The 23,398-nt window shown below is 37.7% G+C and overlaps 3 protein-coding genes across 4 annotated transcripts; 1 reads left to right on the forward strand and 2 right to left on the reverse strand.

Moving 5' to 3' along the window:
• Nucleotides 1–560: 560 nt before the first annotated feature.
• LOC116616326 (RNA-binding motif protein, X-linked 2) lies at nucleotides 561–5,749 on the reverse strand. 2 transcript variants are annotated; one of them, XM_048732355.1, is made up of 6 exons: nucleotides 5,638–5,749; nucleotides 5,146–5,252; nucleotides 2,735–2,786; nucleotides 2,260–2,389; nucleotides 793–1,865; nucleotides 561–740 (listed from the first exon to the last, which is right to left on the reverse strand). In XM_048732355.1, exons 1-6 carry the CDS (start codon nucleotides 5,649–5,651, stop codon nucleotides 737–739), a joined length of 1,380 nt encoding a protein of 459 aa, XP_048588312.1. In that variant the 5' UTR covers nucleotides 5,652–5,749; the 3' UTR covers nucleotides 561–736. The 2 variants fall into 2 exon arrangements, with proteins under 2 accessions (XP_048588312.1, XP_032234304.1); XM_032378413.2 differs by having other exon boundaries at nucleotides 561–1,865.
• A 53-nt stretch (nucleotides 5,750–5,802) lies between these two features.
• LOC5509445 (WD repeat-containing protein 53) lies at nucleotides 5,803–8,109 on the forward strand. Its single transcript, XM_001629938.3, has 2 exons — nucleotides 5,803–6,531; nucleotides 6,926–8,109. Exons 1-2 carry the CDS (start codon nucleotides 5,889–5,891, stop codon nucleotides 7,288–7,290), a joined length of 1,008 nt encoding a protein of 335 aa, XP_001629988.1. The 5' UTR covers nucleotides 5,803–5,888; the 3' UTR covers nucleotides 7,291–8,109.
• LOC5509459 (transcription factor Dp-1) lies at nucleotides 8,105–23,152 on the reverse strand. Its single transcript, XM_032378402.2, has 13 exons — nucleotides 22,788–23,152; nucleotides 22,382–22,500; nucleotides 21,975–22,038; nucleotides 12,492–12,574; nucleotides 11,756–11,865; nucleotides 11,429–11,503; nucleotides 11,081–11,276; nucleotides 10,786–10,929; nucleotides 10,266–10,334; nucleotides 9,749–9,897; nucleotides 9,414–9,580; nucleotides 9,161–9,212; nucleotides 8,105–8,996 (listed from the first exon to the last, which is right to left on the reverse strand). The coding sequence occupies exons 1-13, from the start codon at nucleotides 22,828–22,830 to the stop codon at nucleotides 8,699–8,701; spliced, it is 1,569 nt and encodes a 522-aa protein (XP_032234293.2). The 5' UTR covers nucleotides 22,831–23,152; the 3' UTR covers nucleotides 8,105–8,698.
• Between the last annotated feature and the right edge of the window lie 246 nt (nucleotides 23,153–23,398).

The following is a 23,398-nucleotide window of genomic DNA, read 5'->3' on the forward strand; positions in this document are numbered from 1 at the left end:
ACAAAGATACCGTAAATGACCTCATAAACGCCCGGAGCGTTTATTAAATTTTGGTGGTCCGAGGGGGGGCGTTCATTAGAAAGGGGCGTTCTTTACAAAATATGAAAATATAACAAATCCATTCAAGTGCAGTGGGGTTCTAGTCTCCGAGAATTTAGGCCTTGTTATTCCTGGATGCTACAGTGCGGATACAAAACGAGAGAAAATTGCTGACATCCTAATCAATGAGATCAGGAACGTTAGGGAGCGGTACCCTCACTTTGAACTTGACATTGAACAAGACGCTACTCGCTTACCAGTGTTTATTAAGCAAGATGGCAATTAAATTACCATTTATATTTTCGGAATACCTATGTCGTTTGTTGGCAGGGAAGAAAGTGGGAGGGGGGGGGGGGGTTAATAGAGGGGAGCGTTTATTAGAGAGGTGCGTTTATTACAAACTTGTAAGCTTTGGGGGTGTTTATTAGGTCATTTACGGTAACTGGACTGGCTCGACCATGGATGGGATGGCTAAGGGTACACAAACTACTCCCAAGGCCAGGAAATTAGACTCATTGAGATTCGAGGCACTTTGTACTTTTATTGACCTAGCGAGTTTAAAGTAGGCATTGCAGAGTGCCCGTCCATTGAAGAAAGACATTCCCCCCCCCTGGATTGAGGTCCGTTATTTGGAGGTTTCACTGCATACCTATAGTTGACCTGTATCTCCAATTTTCTCTACAATTTTGTTTTCGCTCTATCGCCTATCATCCTGTCTCTTAATGTCACGTCGCCTGGATCCTTTACTACCTTTTCGGTTCTCTGTCGTCTTTTCTCGGTTCTTTATCATCTCTTCTTGGTTTGCTTTCGTCTTTCCTTAGTTTGCTGTCGTCTTTCATCGGTTCTCTGTCGTCTTTCATTTGTCCTCTGTCGTCTCCTCTCGGCTGTCTGTCGTCTTTTCTTGTTGCTCTGTCGTCTCTCCTCGGTTCTCTGTCGTCTCTTCTCGGTTCTCTATCGTCTTTCCTAGGTCCTTTGTTGTCTTTTCTCAGTTTGCTGTCGTCTTTCATCGGTTCTCTGTCGTCTTTCATTTGTCCTCTGTCGTCTCCTCTCGGCTGTCTGTCGTCTTTTCTTGTTGCTCTGTCGTCTCTCCTCGGTTCTCTGTCGACTTTTCTCGGTTCTCTGTCTTGGTGCTTTTCCGTGCGTTCGCCAAATCGCTGACGATCCCACCGCCCGTGTTCACTGCGAGACTGCTTTCCGTAATCAGATTTTTCATTCGCAAGTTTTTCAAGTGATCCTGTGTGACGAGAATCCCGTGTGCTTCGTATGTCACGCACTGCGTCATATCCGTCTCGGTCACGCCTGCTGGTAGATTCCTGGATGTTGGTTCTGCCAATGTCACGCCTGTCATAGTCTCTATCAAGATCCTCAATCCTTGGGTCAGCCCTGCTCCTATCCCACTCTTCTCTTTTTACTTTGCCTGAATGATGGGCATTGTAATGTTCACGCATTCCTTCTTTGTCACGCAACTCATCTTTGTCACGCATTCCACATTTGTCACGCACAGAGTGAGTAACATCTCGTTTCAAATTTCTCCTCTGTGTCGTTTCAGTTGAGTGGCGGCTCCCACTACGCTCGTCTTCAGATGAAGACCCACCGCGCTTATCTTTGTCGCCTTTATTTTTCTTGTGCTTCTTGTTCTTTTTCAGCTTTTTGGCCTTTTTTTGCGCTGGTCCCTCGTCATCTGAGGGGGGTGGTGAGGGGGATGGCGTCCTGGGTGCACAGCCCTGCTCTATTATCTCCTTTCTGTTTCCCTCGTCATCCTTCTCATCTCCCTTAGGACGGCGATAGTTGGAGCAATGGTCAACACGAATTGTTCTACCACCCAACTATAAGGAAAGGAGAGAGTCAAATATGGTGAAATACTGTAGATTTACACTAAGTTTTGTACTTTGGGTTATAGCACTGCTGAAAAAAGCCAAAAGCTGAAAATCATTAAAAACAAAGTTAAACTGTTTGGTGGTCAGCGTATGTACAACACAGCCTACTACTTGATGATACTAATGCATAATAAAAAGAACTAATTACAATGAGTGCAAAACATAATTAGCGCTGCCCTCAAATAACCTTATCTCTGCCATGAAAACAATTGATATATGGTATTTCTCCATAAGGTTTATTGAACCTCCAGATTAATATTTACAATTAAACATTAGAAGCACCCCATTCCCAATAAAAACCCTCAACCTCCTAAGGTCAAAAGCATATGAACTACTGCAATACCTTTATTCCATTGAAATTGTCAACAGCAAGGATAGTGCTTCTCTGGTCTTCATAGCACAAGAAACAGAAGCCCTTTTGTTTGCCAGTCTTTTTGTCTCTCACCAAGTTCACATTCACAATTTCACCATACCTAGAAGAAAGTTAGAAAAAAAACTTATCCAAGGCTCAGTAACTCTATTATATATTTATATGGCAACAAAAAAACAAACAAATAAATGATTGGGGGCTGAGCTAGATCCTCCCAGACTTTTTTTTTATTTTGTTGCATTTTTAAGTCTTCTTTCCTTTTTATTGTAAACAAAAAGGGCAAGAGTAGGACCAACAAGGAATGGGGAAGAAATTGACACATAGTTGCTGTTTTATGTTAAATGCCTCTTTAACAAAAATTTGTTTTCCTGGTGTCAACCCTTACTGGGAGCTCTGTCCCTTCCCTGTTTTAGCTGATTATCTCCCTGGGAACTGATGCATGACTTACTGAGAAAAGACGCAGAGTATGTCCCCCTCAGTCAAATCATATGGAAGACCACCTGTAATAATAAACACATGAAAAAGAAATAAAAAAAAAAACCCACACTGATCTGGTTTGTGTGGATTGAGATTTACAACTGCAAATAATACTGGGGTGAACCTTTCATGCACGTTAAGCGTGCCTGTTAATTTGATGTATCTTAGATGCTAGTTTGGCTGGCTCACCTATGAATGCATATGCACTGTCTTTGTACTGTCATATATTAGATATCAGTGTGACAGACTTACCTATGAATACATACGCACTGTCTTTGTACTGTCATATCTTAGATACCAGTATGACAGACTCACCTATGAATACATACGCACTGTCTTTGTACTGTCATCTTAGATACCAGTGTGACAGACTCACCTATGAATACATACGCACTGTCTTTGTACTGTCATATCTTAGATACCAGTATGACAGACTTACCTATGAATACATACGCACATTCTTTGTACTGTCATATATTAGATATCAGTGTGACAGACTTACCTATGAATACATACGCACTGTCTTTGTACTGTCATATCTTAGATACCAGTATGACAGACTCACCTATGAATACATACGCACTGTCTTTGTACTGTCATCTTAGATATCAGTGTGACAGACTTACCTATGAATACATACGCACTGTCTTTGTACTGTCATATCTTAGATACCAGTATGACAGACTCACCTATGAATACATACGCACTGTCTTTGTACTGTCATATCTTAGATACCAGTGTGACAGACTTACCTATGAATACATACGCACAGTCTTTATACTGTCATATCTTAGATACCAGTGTGACAGACTCACCTATGAATACATACGCACTGTCTTTGTACTTTCATATCTTAGATACCAGTGTGACAGACTTACCTATGAATACATACGCACTGTCTTTGTACTGTCATATCTTAGATACCAGTGTGACAGACTCACCTATGAATACATACGCACTGTCTTTGTACTTTCATATCTTAGATACCAGTATGACAGACTCACCTATGAATACATACGCACTGTCTTTGTACTGTCATATCTTAGATATCAGTGTGACAGACTCACCTATGAATACATACGCACTGTCTTTGTACTGTCATATCTTAGATATCAGTGTGACAGACTCACCTATGAATACATACGCACTGTCTTTGTACTGTCATCTTAGATACCAGTATGACAGACTCACCTATGAATACATACGCACTGTCTTTGTACTGTCATCTTAGATACCAGTATGACAGACTCACCTATGAATACATACGCACTGTCTTTGTACTGTCATATCTTAGATATCAGTGTGACAGACTCACCTATGAATACATACGCACTGTCTTTGTACTGTCATATCTTAGATACCAGTGTGACAGACTCACCTATGAATACATACGCACAAACTTTGTACTGTCATATCTTAGATACCAGTATGACAGACTCACCTATGAATACATACGCACAAACTTTGTACTGTCATATCTTAGATACCAGTATGACAGACTCACTTATGAATACATACGCACTGTCTTTGTACTGTCATCTTAGATACCAGTGTGACAGACTTACCTATGAATACATACACACTGTCTTTGTACTTTCATATCTTAGATACCAGTGTGACAGACTTACCTATGAATACATACACACTGTCTTTGTACTTTCATATCTTAGATACCAGTGTGACAGACTCACCTATGAATACATACGCACTGTCTTTTTACTTTCATATCTTAGATATCAGTGTGACAGACTTACCTATGAATACATATGCACTGTCTTTGTACTGTCATATATCAGATACCAGTGTGACAGACTCACCTATGAATACATACGCACTGTCTTTGTACTGTCATATCTTAGATTCCAGTGTGACAGACTCACCTATGAATACATACGCACTGTCTTTTTACTTTCATATCTTAGATACCAGTATGACAGACTCACCTATGAATACATACGCACAAACTTTGTACTGTCATATCTTAGATACCAGTATGACAGACTCACTTATGAATACATACGCACATTCTTTGTACTGTCATATCTTAGATACCAGTATGACAGACTCACCTATGAATACATACGCACTGTCTTTGTACTGTCATCTTAGATACCAGTATGACAGACTCACCTATGAATACATACGCACAGTCTTTGTACTGTCATATATCAGATACCAGTGTGACAGACTTACCTATGAATACATATGCACTGTCTTTATACTTTCATATCTTAGATACCAGTATGACAGACTCACCTATGAATACATACGCACTGTCTTTGTACTGTCATATATCAGATACCAGTGTGACAGACTTACCTATGAATACATATGCACTGTCTTTTTACTTTCATATCTTAGATACCAGTATGACAGACTTACCTATGAATACATACGCACTGTCTTTGTACTGTTTATGCCAAGATGCATCATCTGTCACACCCATTTCAAGCATTCGATCATTCAGTTTCTGGATATTTTTAATATTTCTAAAAGCACACACACATAATTAAAACTGGGTCAAAAAACATTGTATAAGGATGTTATGGCAAGATTTAGTGAGCCTAATAAGATTGTTCCTTCCTGAACCTCTGCTGCACCTTGTTTACCTTATGCTACCACTGGACTCCTACCACTGTGCTTTCTAAATTATCCACATACTTCAAGATCTAAGTATGGACCAGACTAAGTATGGACCATCTCTTAACTATGCATGGATATCCATCAGTATTTGGCATGTCTGCCTTAGAGGAGATGTATGACATTCTTGTTGTAAAGTGATGTGAGCAACTTCCTTTACTTAACTATAGATTATTATGAAAAGTCGTTGACTCTAACAACCCTATTTTAAACAAGGATGACAGTTCTACTCACGTCATGGGATTCATCTTGGTATCTGTTTGTAATCACAATATAAGTAATTTCAACAGTAACACTAAAACTCTGAACTTGAAATAAACGCTTTCAAGATGGCCGCCATATTCCATATATGGAATTCATGTCCTTATAAAGGTGAAACGTGCGCGGTTTTTTCGGTCAGCGTTTACACAAAAAAGCCGGGAGAATTTTGATTCCATGTGATTTTAAAAGTATCTAACTCTATCTTGTCGGTTACGTGTGGTAGAATGCATAAATCCAGCTGGTCCGGTGGTCACACCGAGTCGATATTGTCTTTGGACGTAAATGCAGACGGGATTCTATCGTCAGGGGGTGAAGATTGTTTGTGTGTCTGGACCAAAGATGGCTCACCGAACATCAAGGTCAATCCATCGGGCGAAAAGAGGGAAATAACCAGTGTTTGCTTCTCCCCGTGCTACCCTGAACAGCTCTACGCGTCATCGGAAACAAAAATTTACTGCTATGATCTGAGAAACTTATCGAGTTCAACTCTAGAGTATGATGTAAACGAGGATGAGATAAACCAATTAGCCGTTCACGACAAGGGACGTTATCTAGCGGCATGTGATGACACTGGTACTATCAAGGTGATTGACTTGCAGGAGAAAAGACTCTTTAAAACTTTATCTCGAGTTCACACTAACATCTGCTCGACTGTGCAGTTCCGTCCCCATCGTCCCTGGGGTCTAGTCAGCGGAGGCATGGATTATCGTGTTGCACACTGGGATTTCTCCTCAGGGAGGGTTTTACATGAAGTGAATGTCCAGGAAATAGCTGAGGTCCAGGAAGCAGGTGGTTACCTGATCAATCCACCATTTGTCCACTCTGTTCATGTGCCTGGAAATGGAAGGAAGGTTGCTGTGGGATTAGGTAATGTTCTAAATACTTCCTAAATGATAACAAAATAACCCAGTCTTTTTTTATGTAGACTCTCCCCCTGGCTCTGTGCACCCCTCCCACAGTTATGTGGTTTTGATTATAAACTGTGAATGATTTGCAAAGAAAACTAGCTGGTGGAAACCTCTGTAGGAAGCACAATTGTCAAGGGTTTACATGGAAATGAAGGCTGGAATTTTTATGTATATTTTGTTGTCCTTATAGCATTTGTTATTTAAGATATTTCGTCTTAAACAGGGTCACAAAACCATAACAGTACCCCTATAGACAAACAGGGACTGAGTGTAAGGAATGACTCACTTTTGGCAGTTAAGGGGGCACCATTCTAGCTATGCATCTAATGAAGGCATTCACCTTTTTTTTTCAGAGGATGGGAGCATACAGATTTTCAGTTTTGAGGGCAAGAAGAACATTGCCCCATGGGCTCGACTTAAAAAACACACACGTGCTGTATGCCAAGTTCATTTCCCAAGGTTTGGATCCTTAGGAGATAATGTTCTCATTTCTGGTGGTAATGATGAACATATTATTGTTTGGAAATTGTGGAATAGACAATCTGAGAATGGACATGGGGAAAGCAGCGGAGCATCAACAGAAGATAGTATGCCACATGTGCTACAGGATGTCACCCATGGCTCTAAAGTGAACTGGATTACTTCACCTTATAATGATAAAAAGTTTTTTGTTGGGGATCAAACTAACATAGTATCACTATATGCATTGACTGGGTAGGTGATGATGCAGGGGCATTCCTGGGCTGTTTTCAGCTTATGGGTAAAAAAGCTTTCCAAAAAATTCTTGTTTTCCCCTCTAATGACAGTATTGTAGTCAAGACAACCCTCAAAATAACCGTCATCTTTTACTATGCCAAATTGTTATGAAACACATTCACATTTGACATTTTATTTATGAATAACAGGTTCGGTGAACGAATAAATACTTCTGAATTTATTACTATCAATAAAAGTAATATGCCATTCAAGAGCTTCACCTAAACTGTCAGACAACTTCAAATAGAGAGCTACCTCTACAGCTATGTGAACTTGTTCAAATTCAGCATTGTAACTGGCTGTAGATATATAACAGACGTGAATGCATTCAGATTTGTTAACATTGCCTATTCATGTTCAATGTGAAAGCTCAGTTTCGGGGTCAAATTGGAATGTTTATATTCTCTAATTATAGAATGGTTTTCATAAACCACAGTACACACATTAGCAAACTATACTTTCTGAAGCTCAAACCCTTTTTTTTACAATTTTTACCATAACAGAATCAATTTGAAAATTGCACAATTGTGAAATGTCATGTCAAGACAATTTTCTAGTCAGGTAACAATGACAATTCACAATATCCCAGGGTCAATAAACACACCAATGCTTACAAGATAGGAGTGTCAAATCGAAGCTCTCTTAACTTATTTACTGTATTAGCCCCAACACAAATTGGCACGTATATCGAACACAGTCAATTAGTGACTGTCACACAGTGCTACAAATAGGAAGGAAATGGAACAGTTATGTTGTCAATAAAATCACACATTACATACTCGTCACAGTTTAATACTGTACAATGTTGTACCTTGTCTGTGAACTAACTACGGCTTGATCCAGCAAGAACACTTATGTAAAAACTCTGAAACATCAGCTTACAAAATAACTAGAATACAAACAAGGTGACTCTAGGATAAGATTGATAAGATGAGTTACTTTTATTTACAAACTACAGTAAGATCATGAGTGGGCTTAATCCCATTTCTGTGACCATAGTTTAAGAACAAAGACTTTTTAACCATTTCGTAATATTTTTCATGCTAATGGCTGAGAATATTTTTTCTAATTTGTACATGGTGAAAATCCACTTTTATACAACACACTCGACTTCAAAAAGAAGTCAAATTTACCAGATTAGCTAACCCTTTGAATCTTTTCTAAAATCAACGTTCTAAACTAAACATCAGGCTCATATCATTCACGAACCCTGACCCCTACAGTACACCCTCCAAAAATCAAGACGCTCGTAAGATATTACTAATAATATGAAATACTGCCCTACATAATTCTGTTACAAGGCTTTATAAAATTATGCTTGAAACCAAAAGAGCCCATTTTTATGCGACAAGATACTTGTACGGGACAGTCTATTGGTTTGAGTTATCTTCAATGTCAACAAATCCGTCCTGTGATAGGTCAGAATCTGCTTCTGACACTGAGGCTGGCGAGGATGGATATGAGCAAGGCGATATGGTTCTTTGTGATGGCAGGCTGTCACTAGCCATTGAAGATGTCCTAGAGGTCCGGGATAAGGCTCTTGAGTTGTTTGTCGAGTTGATGGCGCCTTGTGTAAGAGATGTGGCTAGTGGCGGTGATGGTGCGTTGGCTCCTGGGAGAGGGGACATGCGGGCGGTGGCAGAAACCATTGGTTTGTTGGTGGCAGATCTGTTAACAAATTAAATGGTCATTGATTCACATAGCAATAAGTGAAATGCCATGCAGGTAAATCAATAAAAGAATTGTGGATTCTCACAGAACTCTAGTGATTAATTGGTACAGTTATAACATAAGGGATGTGTGAGTTTCTCATGTGAGGGTTAAAAACTTACTTTGCATTCACATTGGTAATCCCTAGGGTAACTGGACCAGACTTTGCCATGTCTAAAACAAAAAAGATAACAATTTGTTATGATGGTGACATAAAGTAGAGTTTATTTAAGTCAAAGGGGCACTTTAATTCCCCAAATTGGTGTATTTTCATATGGATCAAATGAATTGCCATGAAGTGATGAGGAAATAAATCAAGCATGTGTGAAAACACATGTAGAAAAACTTATACATACTCAGTTATCGATTCCTTACCTACAACATATGGTTCAAGTGCTTTAGGGACCATGGTCCTAGATGTTTTCAGATTCTCTACAGAACAGGACTTCTTCTCCAACCCAAACGCCATCCCCATGCGCTTCAGAACCTCAATATCGTCATGAATTTCAAACGTGTTGTCAAAATTAAACAAGTATTCAAACCTGGAAGACAGCATGAAAACATTGTATGAGTATATCAACATCGTATGAGTATATCAGTCTATCAGAAGTGGTGGAGAACACAAATGAAATGTTGTACTAGGACTTGCCTCTTTAGAGAGGATTTCTGCATAAAGGAAGTCTGTCATGTGGAGTTTCCACCATACTTACTTGTCATTTGATATGCTGCAGTCAATGATCGTCTTTTTGCTGGTGTTGACTATGATGAACGGCAGGTGAATGGTGGTGTTTGCTGCAGGAAGTCCTTGCTGCTTCTCAGAAGACCTGTTTCTCTGTACTAGATTCTTGAATGCAATTTGCTAAAAAAAGAAATAAGATCAATTTTTTCCCCTGCAATGTCTAGACCACATCTTGTGCATGACATATTTTCTACTTTTTTTTGCTGTTTAGCCATCCCTAAAACATTTTAGTGCTTGACAACTTTTTTTAGCCAGCAACAGGAAAAGATTGTTCAGGAAATTTTATCATGTTGAGGCTACATGATTTGTTGCATGCTACAAAAGTGTTTTCTTTATTGGGGTGGCTTAATTAGGAAACATGTCACATGCTAAATGTATCCTTATTTTGTAATACCTTAAAATCTTACATTCTGATACTGATAGATTCTAATACTGTTGGGTTTATGCAGTAAGCATAAACATCACTAATAATTGACTGTTTTACTTACTTGTAAAATTAATTCCTGTAGTTGTGCAGTCTTTTGCTTTATCCTATCACGTTTGTCTTTTTTCTCTTCCTAAGGAGATGTGAGAACACATTTGTTAGGGCCGGCGTTCCCCTTTCCATGACAATCAAAATCATTAGGCCACATGTGACCCCTTGCAAAACAGGCGTGTACCCAGGATTAGCTGAGGGGCCATAGGTATCAAATGTAAAAGCATAGTATTAAAAGATTTTTTTAAGAAATGACCCATTTTTTGGCTGCCAAGGGGGGGGGGGGGGGCACTCCCCTGTGAATGCACCTGCAAAATTTCTATTTCATTCAAAAATTAATTGATCTTAATAGCTCTGAAGGGGGACTGAGAACATTATGGCTGTTTTAAATAATTTTAAAACAGCCTAGGACCCTCATCTAAAAATCAAAACTGTTGGTTTTGGGGGAAGGAAGGAATTAAACCCTCAACCAAGCAGCATAAAAGCACTACAGAGGCCACCCATGGTCCCATGTGCCAGTCTCAATACACTACCTCAAGTGATTGGCATTCCTGCGCCGAATTGGTTGGCAGCCCAATCCACTTGATTTCTTTCTTCTCTTTGGAGATAATATTCATTGCCATAAGGACATTCAGGGCATCGTAGACTCTCCTTCTTATATTCTTCTGATCATAAGCCTGAGATTCACATGGCGATGATTAGTACAGAAGAGTTACTGCCATATATTCTTCAACAAAACAAGTGCTGGTACTATATCAGTATTCAAGCAGGCAGACCATTTTAGACTACTGTTACCATATAGTTTTACTAGTACAACTGAGTTGTTACCTGGTCAGTAGGGGACATGTGTTTTTCTGGATCACTAAACTCTCGTACAAGCTCATCCGCCACTTCATTATAAGAGGTTGTGCCCTTTTGCTGGACTTTTTCGCAGACTTTCATGGAAAAATGACGAAGTCCTTTACCAGATTTATCTCCAACTGCACTGCGGCTAGCACTAGGAAGACGCTTCCCTCTCTTCCTCCTAAAGAAAGACACTTTCACATCAGGCATACATAGAGACATCAAAATTTCAATACATACATTTCCACTTAATTATAAAGCAGCAGATAACAACAATGTTGTTTCAAAGGCATTTTCTCAGGACTTAAAAAAAATGATAATGATAAAGGTTACCTGTCCATGCTATCCATTAAATCGTTTTCTCCTAGGTCTCCTCTCCTTTTCCTTCCACTTCCAGGTGTTGCAACTCTGTTCAAGTCATAAATTTAAAGAAAGTTCAATAAAATTTTAAATCTAATGGAAGAAAAAAAAAGTGATCTGTGAAAATTTTCCTTCATTCTTCAACACTATATTCTAATTCTCAAATGGCTTTTTCCCCAAAGCAAAAGTTTGTTAACCACAGCATTTACTGTTTTTAATGTAAAAGACAGTTGCAAGTAGTACATACTAATTGGTTCTAAGAGGTTGGATAGCCTGCAAGTGTTTTAAAACTGGATTTACCTTGGCCATGTGTTGGAAGGGGATGGGATTATAGGAGCTGCTATCATTGCTGGCGTCCGAGGGCTGTTACTGACAGCAATAAGAGACTGAGAAGGGGGAGTTCCCACTACCTGTGAATACAGATAATTATTACATTACTATCGTATATCGTATTGATAATAATAATGATAATGAAATAATAATAACATCCCCAGTCTGAGGCACATAAACATTGTGGCTCATTGATCTGTCGGTTCAGTGGGAGATAAACAAGGCTGTGGTACTGCAAGTGACTCCCTACTATTTTAATTGACACACAGGTTCATTAGAGTGCCCATTAAATTGAAGTGAAGCCCCAAGGGGATGGGTCTTCAGTTTTGTGTCTCATCCAAGAATCTGGGAACAGAGTTAATAATTCTTAACCCACTCAATAACACCAGACACTGATTGTCAAGTGACATTTTTTTTAAAGACTATGTTTAAAGACTATATGATCTGACTTGTGAGGAACAATGACAAACCATTTTGCCCATGTTATAATACATTCTATTGATAAGGCATAAAGTACCTAGATCCAGGAAAGACTGAAGGATTCATGAATTTGATGAAACGGGTAAAAAAGAAAACTTCCCCAAAATGTTCTGCCGAAATATATTGATACCAATTATAGCCGAGAGTAACGAGTTCAATTGATCCTTTTTTTTGTCCGTAACAGGTTTTGGATGTAACTGATCCTTTTGTTGTAAATTTCACTCACCAAAGGGGATCCAGGGTTGTCTGAAGATTTAGGGAGAATTAGGGGGGACATCTTTGTTGGTGTCCCCACTGGCATTACGGCTCCTGTCAAACACGAGACAAATGGGACAATGTCAAAATTATTTGTGAAATAAAAGAGAGCCACTTCACCCTTGGAGGACCCACATCATAATCAAAAACAGCCAAATTTAAATGTGTTTTGTTAACAGCCTCTGTCAGCCGCTATTAGCAAAGTACCAAGTGTGAAAAGGCAGCCATTTTCAATGGTCGGTTTGAAGAAGGCAATGCCATGTTATCAATTGAATTTCGAAAAATAAAGAATTTAACCTTGTTTTTAAATGGTTATAAAAAAATTACGAAGTTGTGGCAAGGGTTCTTTAATATTTGAAGCTGTTTTCTAAATAATTAAAACAGTCTCAAAACAATTGAATTGCCACAGCCTTTTCTTCTGTGACATAACACTGATTAAGAATGCCTCAGAATTAGTGAGCGCATTAACTGTTCTGAGACCTTTGTTAAACAACATGCTTTGACGATAGGGAAAATGACAGAGGCAATGATAAAGGCTGCTAGCCACCCACACACAACTAGCATACAGTACTCCAACACTCCTTCTGAATCCAATTATAATATATAGATTTAGGCATTGCCTAAAAGCGGAGCTCCAAACGACCAAATCTTTGCTTATTTGGGCTTAAAAATTTAAGAAATATTTATTATTATTATATTTCTGTTTTTGACGATGTCAACGATGACGTCACGTGACCTCATTGCACCCTACTTGAAACATACATCCTACCAAGTTTTGTTGTCACAGGATGTTTCTTTAATGAAATATAAATATTTTTTTTTATTTTGATGACATCAGCATACTTTTGCTTCTAGTGACGTCATTGATGACATCACAATCACGTGACTATATTGGTGCACCCCCCTTGATGACACATACCGAGATTGGTTGTTGTATGATGTTTTGTTCATGAGATATGGATACAGTACTGCTCTCGTGTGGACATATGTTTGCGAAATTCGCGAACAGCGTTCGCGAAAGTTAGTTTATTCTCAAAAGCTTGCCCCAAAGAGGGAAGGAACGTCGATAGCTTGATATTATTCGAAGATTGTCGAATGTGTGAAAACTGCTAGCAGATACTTTTGAACAGCGGGAAGCCATTTATTTAACAAATACTTGTATTACACACGGGAGAATTAATTTGGGGAAGGAATGCCGATCGCTTGATATTCTTCGATGATTTTCGAATGTGTGAAAACTGCTAGCGAAGAATTTTGAAATTTTATTTGACAAAGACTTGTATTAAACATTGGAGAAGGAAGGCCGATCGCTTGATATCCTTCGAGGATATTTGAATGTGTGAAAACTGCTAGTGAAGAATTTTGAACATCGAAAAGCCATTTCTTTAACAAAGACCTGTATTAGACACGGGAGAATTAGTTTGGGGAAGTAATGCCGATCGCTTGATATTCTTTGATGATTTTTGAATGTGTGAAAACTGCTAGGGAATAATTTTGAACCGCAAGAAGCCATTTATTTGACAAAGCAAAGACTTGTACTAAACACGGGAGAATAAGTTTGAGGAGGGAATGCCGATCGCTTGATATTCTTCAAAGATTTTATTGCTTGATTTTAAAACTAGGTATTTGACTTATCATGAGACTGAGTTGTTTTATTTAATAGCAATCAATTCTACGCAAAGTAGCTAGTTATGCTCGTTTATATCGACGACTTGCTTTTCGTCATGAGAATATCTTCTGCGTCTATGACGATCGGCGTCTTTTGTTAGCTGATTTCTAAAGCGTGCAACAAACAAGTGGATGGCTATTGTAACTGGAAAAAGGATAAATTGTGGAGCTGGCAATGGACTAGAGATGCCTTGCATTTACACATCTTCTTGAGACAAAGAAATGTCAATCCCATGGTTGAAATTGAAGTTAGAAAATTGAAATTATGAAATTCTTTAATGGTTGCCTACTGGAAATGCAGTTTTTGTGAAACATTACAACATTTCCGCTTTATATGTGATTTCAGCATGCATTGGATATGGTGTTTATCAGGTGTTGACTGATGTTCTAAAGCCAAAAATCATTGTGGTTGCTTACGAGAGCTTAAAAATAAAAGAGAGTCTCAGTTGGTATTTTGAAATTATGGTCGCACTGATAAGTTGTTCGCTTACGAGAGCTTAGAATTACAGAGTTTGTGTGACAATTCAATCGGTGATTCGTGATCGTGGTCGTTATCAGGGCTGGTGGCTTACGAGAGCGGTCGCTCAGAGAGCTTCGACTGTATTAGCAGCTAAATGTTAATCACATACATATGTTAAAATCATCAAAATGAGCTAAAATTACTTCCGTTACTAATGCAACATTTTGAATGCATGCATGGGGGCACATTCTTTCAAATATTCATTAAAAGGTCCTCTTAAAGTAGGAAAAATGGGGGGTTAAGGACAGAGACCTGAATAAACATGGTAGCAAATCTACGATTCATGAGATGTGTTATGCTTGTATCAAATTTGCTTGCCTCTGATGTGATGCCAATGTTTATCAAAGAAGTGTGCCTGTAGGTTTGTGTTAGGGGAAGTCGTGTGCTGAGCTCAATTAATGAGGTGTTAATGATGGGGAGAAGTGTGCTGAGCTCAATTAATGAGGTGTAAATGATGGGGAGTATTTCTCCAGGTGTAGTCTGTGTTTACTTTAAACAATGCTTAATGTTATAAAAATAACCTCTAGGGTTGAATGACTCCATGAAAGGGAGTTCTCATGCATTCTAAAACATGAAAATGTAAAATCAAGTCTACAGCTAGATATGTTAAATCTAAAAAAAACAGTACTGTTAGTTATATTCCCCAAAATATCTTTCTTAAGGAGCAAAGTGAGATAAAAGTTTTAAAACACCAAAAACTGTAATAAAATAAAAACTATCTATGATTTTTAAAATACAGCCAAATGCTTGAGCCTCAGAAGAAATGGAGACACTATTAGATGTATACATATATAACATGTACAATCTATAATATGTAGTCAAATATTTACAAAATTATATGTAAAAGCTTCTGAGAAAAATAGGCTCAAACTACCTGTTTTAAAATTACACAATACAGAAAGCATTCATACAATGTATATACTGTACTTATATTGTATACCACTTTTTCTTAGGTATGGGGCACCGCTCATGCAGTGCTCTGCTAAAAAAACATAAAACAAATGTGGAATGCTCTTTTAATGCGACAACATTGTGTTCTAAAAACGAGGCATTCAACTGACTGGCTAGCTTAAAATGATAGAAAAGCTTATTCATCCATTACAAAATTGTTCCTTCCTAATACTATAACCTATAAGCTAAAAAACAGTCTTAGACATTCAAGACTCTTGTCTCTTCCTCATGCAACAACCAAACTATTAGTGGTTAAATGTTAATCACATACAGATGTTAAAATCATTAAAATGAGCTAAAATTACTTCAGTTATTAATGCAACATTTTGAATGCATGCATGGGGGCACACTCTTTTAAATATTCATTAAAAGGTCCTCTTAAAGTAGGGAAAATGGGGGGTTAAGGACAGAGACCTGAATAAACATGGTAGCAAATCTACGATTCATGAGATGTGTTATGCTTGTATCAAATTTGCTTGCCTCTGATGTGATGCCAATGTTTATCAAAGAAGTGTGCCTGTAGGTTTGTGTTAGGGGAAGTCGTGTGCTGAGCTCAATTAATGAGGTGTTAATGATGGGGAGAAGTGTGCTGAGCTCAATTAATGAGGTGTAAATGATGGGGAGTATTTCTCCAGGTGTAGTCTGTGTTTACTTTAAACAATGCTTAATGTTATAAAAATAACCTCTAGGGTTGAATGACTCCATGAAAGGGAGTTCTCATGCATTCTAAAACATGAAAATGTAAAATCAAGTCTACAGCTAGATATGTTAAATCTAAAAAAAACAGTACTGTTAGTTATATTCCCCAAAATATCTTTCTTAAGGAGCAAAGTGAGATAAAAGTTTTAAAACACCAAAAACTGTAATAAAATAAAAACTATCTATGATTTTTAAAATACAGCCAAATGCTTGAGCCTCAGAAGAAATGGAGACACTATTAGATGTATACATATATAACATGTACAATCTATAATATGTAGTCAAATATTTACAAAATTATATGTAAAAGCTTCTGAGAAAAATAGGCTCAAACTACCTGTTTTAAAATTACACAATACAGAAAGCATTCATACAATGTATATACTGTACTTATATTGTATACCACTTTTTCTTAGGTATGGGGCACCGCTCATGCAGTGCTCTGCTAAAAAAACATAAAACAAATGTGGAATGCTCTTTTAATGCGACAACATTGTGTTCTAAAAACGAGGCATTCAACTGACTGGCTAGCTTAAAATGATAGAAAAGCTTATTCATCCATTACAAAATTGTTCCTTCCTAATACTATAACCTATAAGCTAAAAAACAGTCTTAGACATTCAAGACTCTTGTCTCTTCCTCATGCAACAACCAAACTATTAGTGGTTAAATGTTAATCACATACAGATGTTAAAATCATTAAAATGAGCTAAAATTACTTCAGTTATTAATGCAACATTTTGAATGCATGCATGGGGGCACACTCTTTTAAATATTCATTAAAAGGTCCTCTTAAAGTAGGGAAAATGGGGGGTTAAGGACAGAGACCTGAATAAACATGGTAGCAAATCTACGATTCATGAGATGTGTTATGCTTGTATCAAATTTGCTTGCCTCTGATGTGATGCCAATGTTTATCAAAGAAGTGTGCCTGTAGGTTTGTGTTAGGGGAAGTCCTGTGCTGAGCTCAATTAATGAGGTGTTAATGATGGGGAGAAGTGTGCTGAGCTCAATTAATGAGGTGTTAATGATGGGGGGTATTTCTCCAGGTGTAGTCTGTGTTTACTTTAAACAATGCTTAATGTTATAAACATAACCTCTAGGGTTGAATGACTCCATGAAAGGGAATTCGCATGCATTCTAGAACATGAAAATGTAAAATCAAGTCTACAGCTAGATATGTTAAATCTAAAAAAAACAGTACTGTTAGTTATATTCCACACAATATCTTTCTTAAGGAGCAAAGTGAGATAAAAGTTTTAAAACACCAAAAACTGTAATAAAATAATAGCTATCTATGATTTTTAAAACACAGCCAAATGCTTGAGCCTCAGAAGAAATGGAGACACTATAAGATGTATACATATATAACATGTACAATCTATAATATGTAGTCAAATATTTACAAAATTATATGTAAAAGCTTCTGAGAAAAATAGGCTCAAACTACCTGTTTAAAAATTACACAATACAGAAAGCAAACAGACTTTTGGGCTGATGCAAACAGGAGCATGCTACCCTAGCATGGTGATCTAGCATAAAATGTCTCATAAGCACAAATGTACATCTCTGATACGCAACCAAGGTGTTAAACTAAAACTTACTGTACCAATGGAGACATACCTTTGTTATACCAGGGTGGAGGATTGTAACATGCACAATCACAATTGGGAAAATGGTGCAGCTGTGAGCTAGTTGAAAATGGTTTTGTGCTATCAATGATAGCTTGAGAGTAAAAAGTCATGTTTGTTAACTTGTGGTATGCCCTACTGCACTTGCTGGGACTTAATCCTAAATGACTATAAAGCAAAACAGGGTTTAAGTACCTATGCGTGTGCCACTATCAATCAGCTATGGTTGTTACTGTCAAGAAGCAACCTAAGAAAAACATCAGTCAATCTCTTGGAATTCATTAATTTGGTGTCTTGTAAGAGCAAGTTGGTTACAACAATTTCTGGTTGCAGGGAGACATAAACATGATTTTCTTTCTTTTCTGACTCTAGAAAGAATTCTGTTCAGCCAGAGGCTAAAGGCAATATTAAACTCAATAAGAAAATGATTACACACCTTTTTTCATTTTAAGTTGATACATTTTGAAACCTCAGATGTTTTCCCACTTACTTAACATGACTGAGAAATATCATGCTAGTTTAAAGCTAAAACAATTTTCTAAAATGGAGGTTCTCAAATCAAGGAAAGTTACTAAAGTTTAGTTACACTTCCCATTAACCCATTTGCAACTGAACATGCTGCGATACTTATCTCTATTAATGCCTGAACAAATATCTTTCTTTAAACAGATTTTCACCTTTAAATGGTGAACAGTTATACAGATCACAAAGAACTTATACACAAAAAATTAACACACATAATAAAGAAAACTAAAAATAATGACCACCAAAGGATACTTAGTTTCTTGTTCTCTTTAAGGCATAAATGAAAGTTATAAGGATGATAATAAAAAAAAAGTGTTTTTCTTAAATAAGAGATAGGACCACTTCTGAGCATGCTTTTGCATGGTGGGCAACTAGTTCGGCCTGTATGCTTTGAAGTTTAGAAAAGGCACAATCAAGGTAATGAGTGAGGCAAAATTTATCATGCTTTGCAGGATTCAATGCCATCTTTTTTAAGACAATGGAAAGAACCACTGGAGAGCAACATTTTATTACCCAGTTAAGGGGTGTGATACATTAGCATGGTGCACTTTGGATAAACATCAGTTTTCTATTAATTAGCAAGCATCCAAATAAAAGTTTCCAGGTTCTTGCATTAACCCATTTTTTTTTCAAACATACAAGATTGCATATGAATAACCTAACAGTGTGGAGCATTATGAGGAACAAAACATAAACTATACCAGGTTACTTCGCGTGATTGTGACAAGATTACATATGAATAACCTAACAGGGTGTAAAAGCATGGAGCATTATGAGGAACACAACATAAACTATACCAGGTTACTTCGCGTGATTGTGACAAGATTACATATGAATAACCTAACAGGGTGTAAAAGCATGGAGCATTATGAGGAACAAAACATAAACTATACCAGGTTACTTCGCGTGATTGTGACAAGATTACATATGAATAACCTAACAGGGTGTAAAAGCATGGAGCATTATGAGGAACACAACATAAACTATACCAGGTTACTTCGCGTGATTGTGACAAGATTACATATGAATAACCTAACAGGGTGTAAAAGCATGGAGCATTATGAGGAACACAACATAAACTATACCAGGTTACTTCGCGTGATTGTGACAAGATTACATATGAATAACCTAACAGGGTGTAAAAGCATGGAGCATTATGAGGAACAAAACATAAACTATACCAGGTTACTTCGCGTGATTGTGACAAGATTACATATGAATAACCTAACAGGGTGTAAAAGCATGGAGCATTATGAGGAACACAACATAAACTATACCAGGTTACTTCGCGTGATTGTGACAAGATTACATATGAATAACCTATCAGGGTGTAAAAGCATGGAGCATTATGAGGAACAAAACATAAACTATACCAGGTTACTTCGCGTGATTGTGACAAGATTACATATGAATAACCTAACAGGGTGTAAAAGCATGGAGCATTATGAGGAACAAAACATAAACTATACCAGGTTACTTCGCGTGATTGTGACAAGATTACATATGAATAACCTAACAGGGTGTAAAAGCATGGAGCATTATGAGGAACAAAACATAAACTATACCAGGTTACTTCGCGTGATTGTGACAAGATTACATATGAATAACCTAACAGGGTGTAAAAGCATGGAGCATTATGAGGAACACAACATAAACTATACCAGGTTACTTCGCGTGATTGTGACAAGATTACATATGAATAACCTATCAGGGTGTAAAAGCATGGAGCATTATGAGGAACACAACATAAACTATACCAGGTTACTTCGCGTGATTGTGACAAGATTACATATGAATAACCTATCAGGGTGTAAAAGCATGGAGCATTATGAGGAACACAACATAAACTATACCAGGTTACTTCGCGTGATTGTGACAAGATTACATATGAATAACCTATCAGGGTGTAAAAGCATGGAGCATTATGAGGAACACAACATAAACTATACCAGGTTACAATCTTTTAAAAGGCAACAACAGATGCCAAAAGATGTCTGGTGTTTGTCCATTGCACAAAACAAGAACTTTATTCACAGTCAATACTAGGGCCCCAATTGGTGCAAAACATTGTCACCAATAACAGGGCTGCACAACCACACGCCTAGGAGATAGCTGGTATGGTGAATATAACCTTCAGGAAAATCTAACCCAGTATTACCCCATCAAAAAAGAAACAAGTGTAGGAATTTTGTATAACCTCGTCTATTTATTTCTGGCCAATTCAAGTAAGTTAAAAAGAAAACAAATTTCACTATCTTTACTATTATACTAGCGCTAAGTCTGTCGGGCAAACGTTTCCTATCCATAGTATCAATCCCACTACATGCTAGATTTGAAGATTTTTTTTGCGGCTGCCATTATCAGAAACATGGATTAATAAAATGTTCTGAATTTAAAGCCGGGAAACAAAGGATATTAGGCCTTTATGAAGCCAGGACAAAGAGTAAAAAAAAAACAAGCAACGTTTTCCATGATGCTGTGGAAGACCAATGAAAATGGAAACGAATCGTGTTTGAAGAGTCACGGAGGAAGCAGTTTCAGCTCATTTGACAAGGATATGCACAAGAAGCTTAAAGGAAAACATGACGTAAATTCATTTGTTCAGTTGAGAAGGATTAGCAAACATATACGCTGTATCGAGCTGGGTATTTGCAAAGCTGAAGCGACTTTACAATAAAAACCCTTTCAAACAATGCATGGGGGAATGTTTTCATCCTATTGCTTAACACTGTCATGTAAGTTTGGATAAGTAATTTAAGTTTGGCTTCACTGAGATGTTCTCTATGAGAAGTTACATTTTACATAGCTTTACATGGAATTATTTAGTTAAAATGCATGTATTGATTTTGAATTTCTCATCCAAGAAATGTCTTGGATAAAAAATAATAAAGTGTTGCTTGCCCCTATTTACACTTTTATGAGTAAAGGGAGTCTCCAAATTAAATAAAAGAAATAAAAGGTGACGGGTCATTTTCTTGTTATACATGATATATAGTAGAAATAACCCTGTAACTATAGAAACATAGCACAAGGTCATGTACATTGCATAGGGTAATAAATATCACAGCCCCTCTATTTCACTAGTCAGGTGACTTGGATCTGTAGTTCCATTCTAATGACTCCTACTGGAATTTTCCTCGTTGATGGGGCAATGGATATTGGATTCAAAGTTTTATAACAATATCATGGTCGCAAGACACAGTAAAACGTCATCACCCACAGCTCCATACAACGCAAATCGACACCGCCACTCGGGCCACTCAGCGAGAAAGAACATGGTTTACTTAACTTTCTCTACCAATTCTATGAAGTTTGGTAGAAAAATTATTGTCTATGCGTTAGTGCAACAAAAACACACAAATTAAGTTATATCCTGTGCTTCCCACTTAGAAGATCTTCAAAGCGTGGAAAAGAAGTTTCTGAACAATCCCGAGATTTTTATTGATCATTGAACACTTACCAACTATAGTTGTGCTTTTTGAAGAGGATATATCTGACTGTCCGGTGCGATCAATCAAAGCGGCCTGTAAATATAATAAATCTTGATCAATCCTCTAGGAGTTCACCCTGTTGTTCAGGAGCGAAACGAAAAGGCATAATCATCAACCCAAACTTCGTCGTGCCTCGTGGATCTCACGAAAACACACAAACAGCATAGCAAACAAGTTCCTTACAATACAATGTAATAAAGATCTAACCAATTTGCAATAACTATGAATAATAAATTACTGGAAGCCATGACGGCGCAGCGATTTGAATTCTAACTCGGATCTTGGTGGATGGGTCAACAACTAGCAAACACACAAAGATGCTGTTTCGAAGATCATTAGATTTCGCTAAGATGTGGTGCGATTTCGTTGCTCTTACCTCTCGTGCTAGAGCCTGTAGTGCTGGTTCTTTGTAGTACTTTATCAAGTCGCTTCCTTGACTGGTAGATCTTTTAGTTGGCGTTGAATTTGGACTACTCTTAGTTGGGCTCGGTTGGCCTGTGATAATAAAATTTGAATATTTAGTGTCCTTTCTGGTTTGAGCTATTACGATGTATTCGGGCCACAAAAAAATCTAAGCATCAATGTGAGGATTTGAGTAAAGTATCAATGCTGTAGGAAAAAAATCGGGGCAACACAAGTTATTTTAAAAGGGTTGAAAATGGGGTGCCTCTAAGTGTGATCTAAGGCAAACCACGGAACAATACCCGCAATACGAAAACCTCATGCGTTCTCTTCTGTCGATAGCTGCACGTGTAGGACAAGAAGAAGAGCGATTTCCTTACCTTCGATCCATAAACTAGTGAGCGTAGTCCCAGGGTTAGTCATTTGTAAAATTCTCAAGATTATACAGCACAAAACACCTCACATTTGTAGCGATCGCATGGGTGAAAATCGAGTGGAGCGCATAAAGACAATTTGACCTAACCAACTTCAATTGCCCAAGATCACAAGGAATCGCCACCGATTACGTTAGAATTCCTCGAGTCTATACCCCAATAGTTGGACTATTGCACACTACTCATTGCTATAATCTCCCAAGCACTTGTTACGAGTTTCAGGTGGTTTTCTTTCTCTGATATTACTGAGTTCCAGTCAAGCGGACATGTTTTTGCACCGACTTGAGGCCCTGACAAACGATCTTCGCGGTGGGGTTTAATTTTGCCTTCTGATTGGACAATCATTAACCACGTGGCATACTACTAGTTTCTGCACATGCGCATCATTCTTTAAATCACTATGTTGCCTCGTTCGCGGGAAAACATACTGCCATCTGATTGGTCGTCCACATTTGGAGGGAACTTGCTTCCGTCCCCGGAATCAATACTGCTGACTCGATACTAGAAAAGGCACCTTAGCACTACAAATAGTACAGTACCTAGAAATATTTATTTGT

This window comes from Nematostella vectensis, chromosome 9, assembly GCF_932526225.1.
Source record: "Nematostella vectensis chromosome 9, jaNemVect1.1, whole genome shotgun sequence".
NCBI classification, from domain to species: domain Eukaryota; kingdom Metazoa; phylum Cnidaria; class Anthozoa; order Actiniaria; family Edwardsiidae; genus Nematostella; species Nematostella vectensis.

Coding starts and splice junctions, on each gene's coding strand:
- LOC116616326 (XM_032378413.2), bottom strand. Junction 2,787..5,145: donor CAGTGCGTATGTATTCATAG/GTAAGTCTGTCA, acceptor TTATTATTACAG/GTGGTCTTCCATATGATTTG. Junction 1,866..2,259: donor ACAATTTCAATGGAATAAAG/GTATTGCAGTAG, acceptor CTTTCCTTATAG/TTGGGTGGTAGAACAATTCG.
- LOC5509445 (XM_001629938.3), top strand. CDS start 5,889: ATGCATAAATCCAGCTGGTCCGGTGGTCACACCGAGTCGATATTGTCT. Junction 6,532..6,925: donor GAAGGTTGCTGTGGGATTAG/GTAATGTTCTAA, acceptor TTTTTTTTTCAG/AGGATGGGAGCATACAGATT.
- LOC5509459 (XM_032378402.2), bottom strand. CDS start 22,830: ATGACTAACCCTGGGACTACGCTCACTAGTTTATGGATCGAAG. Junction 11,866..12,491: donor ACAACCCTGGATCCCCTTTG/GTGAGTGAAATT, acceptor CTGTATTCACAG/GTAGTGGGAACTCCCCCTTC. Junction 10,930..11,080: donor ACATGTCCCCTACTGACCAG/GTAACAACTCAG, acceptor TGTGAATCTCAG/GCTTATGATCAGAAGAATAT.